Raw genomic sequence first — 7,442 nt, forward strand, 5'->3', positions numbered from 1 at the left:
GTATTCATGTGATTATTCACATATTATTTGGGGCTCCATACAATACAGTGAGCAAGACTACTTGTATCGGAAAAGTATCCATCATACTCCACGTGTGTGCATGCGCGAGAGTGCGTGAAGGGTCAGGGGAAGCGGGAAATCTTACCAAATGATGCGGTTACAGTTCAGACACTACCCACAGTTGCACACTACTTAATGCACGCCCTATATTTCTGTGGCGTTCCTTCTGAGCACAAAGTACTCGCGCGCTTTTACGCAGAGCTGCCGGAGCATCCGAGTGCACAGTGTCCAGTATGGCCCCCCGGTACTGCCAAACCATCCCTGTGGTTGTGCTTCTCATACTGGCAATAGTCGGGATTCTGCTAGTGGTCCTTCCAGCTCGAGAGATGGAGACACCACCTGAAAACATGGTAATGTAAAGAACTATAGTCTGCATCATCTCATAATTGGCATAGATCAGCTGTTTGCTGCTTGAAACTGCCGCGCACACGTGATACTCGCTGAATCCTTCCTTACGGAATCAAACAGAAAAATGTCTGTTGTTGTGAATGTTTGTGAAGATGGGAGCTGTAGTTTTGCTGTTATTAAAAAAAAGTGGCTCCTATTTACTTTAGTTTAAGAATGTATGTTCCTTGGATTCTTCCTTCACCCTGGAGGCATGCGAGAAAGATAACACAGGGGAGTCATTCATATACAAATGATTATGGTGTGAGTGTATTCCTTTTAATGTCACTACCCACATATAAGCTATATTTAAAACGTAATGAATTTACATGTACCTTGTTAGCTCAGACCGAATATTAAAATATAAGCATTTGACATGTTATTGTTGCTGAGAACCCTCTCAGCTGGAGTGTTATCATAGACATAGAGATTGCCCTGTGCATAATATGCCCTAATTTAAATTTTCTCAGCCATAAGTCATTGTGTTAGCGAAATGCTGAAAATTAATCATGCAGATCCTTCCACATGCCATGCACTATATGTTAACCGCAGCAGGAAGTGATGCAGAGCACCACAGACTAGCCCAGCCTGAAAGATAAAAGAGATCAAAAGGTGGTTTGTGTGCTTTATTTGAATTCTTTCTGAGCATGTTATTCATGTGCTGTTCCTTTTGTTAATGTCGCAGACACTTTGAAATAGTTTTTAAAGGGCACAGAAATGCTGCCTTTGCCCTTTGCCTACAGAATAATACTTGAATAGAACTTAATGCTTTGAAGTTGTGATTACAAAGAGCACACATGGAGAGACAAAGTCAACATTGTTGAATGAGTTAAGACACCACAATACAAAACATAACAAACATGTCATTGTAGCAAATCAGCTCAAGAGTTAGCATTAGAATGCAGCCGCGTGATGGAGGCTGCAACAAACATATTCCGGGTGCGTTGAGAGTCCTGCATGGTTTATTTTAGCTTCTTCCCTAGTAGAACATCAGCATGATCTTCATACAGCCTTAGAAAGTAAAGTGCTGCGGTCTCTTTCACAGGTTATCAATCTAGTTGCATAGTTGATAAAAGAAAAAAGTAAGTTCATAGGAAGTGTAGGCTGCAGCCACATCCTGTCAACACCACACTTAAGTGCAAACTGAACAGAACAAGCCTACACAGACTATCTACAACTGCAAATGTAGACTCCTGGTGAGGTCAATGAACCTACGTTATCACGTTATCAGACATTACATTCTAAAATGAGGTACTGGAGGTATGCTGTATGTTCTGTTACCATATTGTATGTTTCTAACATTTAATGCTCGGTCTGTTTCAGTATGGAATTGTTCTGGATGCAGGCTCATCCCACACCTCCATGTACATCTACAGATGGCCGGCTGACAAGCAAAATGGCACTGGTATTGTTACCCAGCACAGCGAGTGTCATGCTAAAGGTGAGCTCCTCACAATAGGACGCCACATCACTGCTTTAAAATAAGTCTGCCTGGTACTGACAACAAGATGAACGTCAGTATTTGATTGGTAGAGCTAGTTGTGGTTAGCAGACAGACTGGCAGGAAGGTTCTGTTCAGGCCAAAAAACTATAAAGAAGAAAGTATTCAGCATTTTCTAAGAACAGTGTTCTTGTCAAAGTGGAAACACCATAATGGGACACACTCTCCATTGAACACAGATGAATTAAATCCCTTGAGGTCGTTATGTTAGATGTCAGTCTAACCCTTAATTACCGTAACAGTTGATATAACCAAAACAAATATTTTCTTATTTATCTCTTGTGTTATCTAGCTATGGAGAAAGTTATGGATTCATTTGCTCAGGTTGTGAGATCCAACCTTCCATATCTGAAACTTATTGTATTTCAAATCAAAAAATATTTACAAAGATATGTTTTCAAAACCTGGTCAAGTTAAACCAAAACAATCTGCACATACATAAGGATGCATGTACATACTGCATACACATACACATGTTTTTTGTCATTTGTCTGAACTGACCCTTTTCACCCAGACTGTCCTGGTGGTAAAGACATTCTTACTTTCACTTCCACAGTGGCATCCTACAGAAATGTGTCCAATGACTTTATCAGAATATTGCAGAAGCAATGTCAACATGTTACGTCTGCTAAGTGCTCTACTTCCTCACCCCACTGTTTGAGACATCTTAGTCATCGTTGCTTGTTTGTTTTCAGAGTTTCCTTAGCAACACCAACCAGAGCCTTTGTCTCACTGGACTTCCTTGTAGAGTTTTTGAGAAGGTCAGACTGAGTTCTTTGTAACAAGAACTATTTTCTCTTTCTGTCGAGATGGAGGGATATCTAGCTATGCAGGTGTCCGTGGGGGTGCAGCAGAAAGTCTGGAGGGCTGTCTGGAACAAGCTGTGAAAGATATCCCCAAATCCAGGCACCACCAAACTCCACTCTATCTGGGAGCCACTGCCGGCATGAGACTCTTGAAGTCAGTAAAATGTCCTATTAAGACAGGATATTGCACTAATATTCCTCATTGATTATGCATGAATGCATTAAAGTGGATGCACTAAAGTTAAATATTGTTTGATTTCCCATTTAACTCTCACCACTCTTTAATAGCATAGTCAATGCCACAGAGTCCCAGCGGGTACTGAAGGAAGTGAAACACAAACTGCAGTCTTACCCTTTCAAATTCAAAGAGGCAGCCATCCTGAGTGGACCGGCGGAGGGAGCATATGGCTGGGTCACAGTCAACTACTTACTTGAAAACTTTGTCAAGGTGAGCTCTTTCTGTTTAACACATTGAAAGTCAGGGGGAAAAAAATACATTTTGGATAGGGAAATAGGACATTGGTGTATTTGGACACGTCAATGCGCATCAACCCCTGATGCTCTTCAGGATGCCATCTTCATGTGGGCTCACATTGAAAACAATATGCGGGGCTTTTAATATGTGTTTTTGGCTGGATGTTTTCCTCAGATTAAACTCTTTGAAGTATTAAAAATGTTTTATTGTCCTACATCAATTCAAACTGTTATGTCTTGACATGTCGTTTCTTGTCATTCAGTATGGTTTTGTCGGGCGTTGGCTGAATCCAGTCAAAGAGACAATTGGAGCTTTGGATTTAGGCGGAGCTTCCACACAGATTGCTTTTGAGACCTCGGAAAAGGTGGAGAACAAGGATAATGTGATGGAGCTGAAGCTTTATGGACAAACCTACACACTATATACCCAGAGCTTCCTGTGCTTTGGCCAAGACCAGTTCCTGCGCAAACTGCTGGCTCATCTTATCACGGTACTGTAAAAAATGTAAAACATTTTTAAAGCCTAACCGTTCATATGACGGTTGTTAAGAAACATCCAGATTTCAAGATTTCTTCAATTTGACATTTAAAGAAAATAGGCTTTTCACTTTTTTGCCCAGACTTAGATGCGAGGATCAATACAACTCTTAATGTCTTTGAATATGAAGCTGGCGCCAGCAGCCGATAGCTTAGTTTAGCATAAAGACTGGCAATGACGGAACAGCTAGCCTGGCATCGTAACAGAATCCACCTACCAACACCTGTACCTTTCTGGAGTCTCCACTGGTACCTGGCAATCCCACACTAGTAACAAGACTCCAGGAACGTATTACTCATGGCCAAGCAACAGTCTCGTATGACAAATGGCTATTTTTCACTTTGGGTTTTGTACAGATTAGGCAAACAAGATGTAACGTGTCAATTAGTGAGTTTTAGAGGTGCTGGTAGCTCGATTTTGCTACTGTGGGAAAGAGCCAGATTGGCTGTTTCCCCTGTTACCAGTCTTTATGCTAAGATTAGATAACCCAATGTTGGTAGCTTCAAACTTCTCATCAAACTCTAGGCAAATAAGCAAACAAGAGTATTTCGCAAAATGTTGAAAAATATCAGAGCTACCTGATACTGTATACGTTGAGAAATGATCTGTCTTGGGCTTCTTAAGAGCACTTTATTATTTGGATTAAAGTTCTATGAATTGTGAAGTTTCCATGTTCTACTAGTATACTTTGAATTAGACTTGTTATATGCAACACTTTCTTTTCATATTTACCAGAAGAATGTTTCACTTTGACTGTTTTGAATCTTTCAGACTGAAGGTGTAAAGCCCCAAGTGTCCCATCCCTGCTATCCACTACAGTTCAACGTCTCTATCAAGCTCGGTGAGGATGTCTTTGATTCTCCGTGTACTCAGAGCTACCGACCACCCCAGTTTAACCGCCAGATGTCGGTATCAGTGGTGGGCACAGGAGATTACCAGAACTGCCTGGACAACGTAAAAAAGATGTTCTCCTTCGAGAACTGCTCTTACTCCAAGTGCTCGTTTGATGGAGTTTTCCAGCCCAACTTGAGAGGAAACTTCATGGTGAGGGAGCCTTTTAGTCAGAGACAGCTATAACTTGTTTTTGGTCATAGGCCAAACTATTTGTTTTTACATTTGTGGCATTCTTTGGCTTGTTGGATTTCTCTGTTTTACATGAGTATGAATGTTCTAAATATTGTTAAAGTTGCAATATTGACTGTAGCTCTTGTTTCTTTTAAGTTTGTATGAACTTATTGTTAGTCACTTTGAACAAACGCAAAGTGTCTGCAAAGTGAATGGAATATAATGGAAACGGAATGTAATGCAGAAATCGTCACAAGTCCTCTAGGATATTCTAAATGTTTCCTACATACAATAGTTTCCATCCCAAGCAGTATTTGCTGTAAATAGTTTTTTTATTATTCAAATTAATTTCAATCTTAACAGTATTTTTTTCCAAGCAGTTTGTCTGAAAACTAATCTTCCCCAGCTCAGGAAGAGTGTGACACTCTGGATTGACTCAGTGTCCCATCTTCTGCACAGGCCTTCTCTGCCTTCTTCTACACTTATCGCTACATCAACAGCCTCACCAACATCCCCATCACGTCCCCCAGTCGACTGAAGGAGGCAATCCAACTCATCTGCAACATGACCATCTCTGAGGTAGTCTTGAGAACACAGCTCTCTTAGCCCAACTCCTAATAAATAAAGATTCACATGCTTTTGTTTAAAACCACCAAATAAGTTATGTCAATAGTGACAAGATCAAACAATTAAGATTTGAATAACAAAATAAAAATCTTATTTCCATTCATAGATGTCAGAAAAGTCAATGGAGAAAGAGAAATACTTGAAGAATGTCTGCGCCATGTCCAATTTCATCCAGGTCCTCTTACTGCAAGGCTACGGTTTTGATAAGAGCTCCCTTCCTTCCATCTCTTTTCAGAAAAAGGTCAGGAGTGAAGGAAATAAATGACACCTTTTTATTCACCATTTGTTGGGATTTCACTCTGTTCAAAGTATTGACACCTACATGTATGTGCGGCACGTCAGCTGCACCTAAATCAATATTCTTGTCCATGGTGTGCCGTGGTTTCAGTCTGTCCCCTCTTGTGTTTTTGCAGGCAGGGGGAGCCTCTGTAGGCTGGGCTTTGGGGTACATGCTCAGACTGAGCAGTATGGTACCTGCAGAGAGGCTTGGACTGACAAAGGCTCTGCCCGCAGGGCCCTGGGTTGGCATTCTCTTCCTCTTCATCACCCTCCTACTCATTGCACTGGGATACCTACTGATGATCTTCAGAAGCACAAGAATTAAAGAAGGCATGGTGTAAGAGCAAGGGGGACATACTTCCCAGTCCAATTCCTATTCTCTTAGAGTGTGCACATGTCCATCCAAAACTTTCCATGTCTTGCAGTAACATTGTAAATTCTTTGTTGCACTATTTTGTGTGTGTGTGTGTGTGTGTGTGTGTGTGTGTGTGTGTGTGTGTGTGTGTGTGTGTGTGTGTTTGTGTGTGTGTGTTTGTGCGAATGTGTGTGTGTTTGTGTGTGTGTGTGTTTGTGCGTGTGTGTGTGTGTGTTTGTGCGTGTGTGTGTGTGTGTGTGTGTGTGTGTGTGTGTGTGTGTGTGTGTGTGTGTTTGTGCGTGTGTGTGCATGTAAGTGAAATCAACAAAACAGTACAATATGGTCTGAACAATTTTCTTTGCAAAACTTCCACTTGCTTGTGGAGACTCACATCAGTGTGTGTAAAATTAAACCAACAGATTAAACCATGTTTTTTGTAAATGACTCATTATGTGATATTACACCTACTAACAACGACCATATAAGGCAGGGGTGTCCAAACTTTTTTCACTGAAGGCCACATACAGAAAAATATATGAAGGGCTGGGCCACTCACTCGAGGTGAGGTATATTGCCATAAAGAAAATTTATCAAATGCAGGTAGATTATGCTTGCTAATTGAATATGCTCAATGAAGGGGGGGGGGGGGGGGGCAGCCTCATCACAGCATCCATCACAGCTTTCTATTAATGAGGTTTCATTTCATTTGTTACAATAAGGGTTTGCAGCTCATTCTCAAAACAGGAGCCTCAGATTGCTTCTTAGTCAGGATGGTGATCCCCTTCACAGCCCTGTTTAAAGGGGGGGGGGGGGGGTCGATATCGCAAGCTTGTTAAACAAATAAGTTATTGGGCTTGTTAACACATCAACTAACGTTAGTTAGAAAATGTTATCAACTTTAATTGACTGAATTTATCGAAAAATTGACCTTACATAAATGCTGTGTAATATATGTTTTAACTCTCCTATAATGGGAACAGCGTTGCACTCAGTGGGATCAGTGATGCTGTGCTTTGGAAGTTTGGTGTTTGAGATACGAAGGACATCACAGAGATGCTGTCGGTCATTTAGGTTCTCAACCTGCTTTTGTTAACAGAACATTTTTGCTCACATATATAAGCCGAACAGATTCATCATTAGTTGTGCGTGGCGTCTCATCAGAGGAATCCTTTCCAAGCTCCGGTAGAAGTCGGGGAGGGAGAGAAGCTGATGTTGATTCTTCAGGGAATTATCGTATATAATTATTATTATTATATACATTCTAGTTGCAGACTCTCTTAAACTTCTTCTGCATTGATCACCTCGATTTCTTTCTCAATGATAGAAACATCTTGGAAGTGCTGACTGAATTCT

The 7,442-nt window shown here is 41.0% G+C and overlaps 1 protein-coding gene across 1 annotated transcript; it reads left to right on the top strand.

Moving 5' to 3' along the window:
- The first annotated feature begins 234 nt into the window (after window positions 1-234).
- Window positions 235-6,530, top strand: LOC115013454 (ectonucleoside triphosphate diphosphohydrolase 2-like). Its single transcript, XM_029439778.1, has 9 exons — window positions 235-410; window positions 1,768-1,885; window positions 2,755-2,905; window positions 3,040-3,199; window positions 3,489-3,716; window positions 4,535-4,807; window positions 5,288-5,407; window positions 5,562-5,696; window positions 5,869-6,530. Exons 1-9 carry the CDS (start codon window positions 294-296, stop codon window positions 6,073-6,075), a joined length of 1,509 nt encoding a protein of 502 aa, XP_029295638.1. The 5' UTR covers window positions 235-293; the 3' UTR covers window positions 6,076-6,530.
- Window positions 6,531-7,442: the final 912 nt, after the last annotated feature.

The sequence above is a fragment of the Cottoperca gobio genome, chromosome 9 (genome assembly GCF_900634415.1).
Source record: "Cottoperca gobio chromosome 9, fCotGob3.1, whole genome shotgun sequence".
Lineage (NCBI taxonomy): Eukaryota > Metazoa > Chordata > Actinopteri > Perciformes > Bovichtidae > Cottoperca > Cottoperca gobio.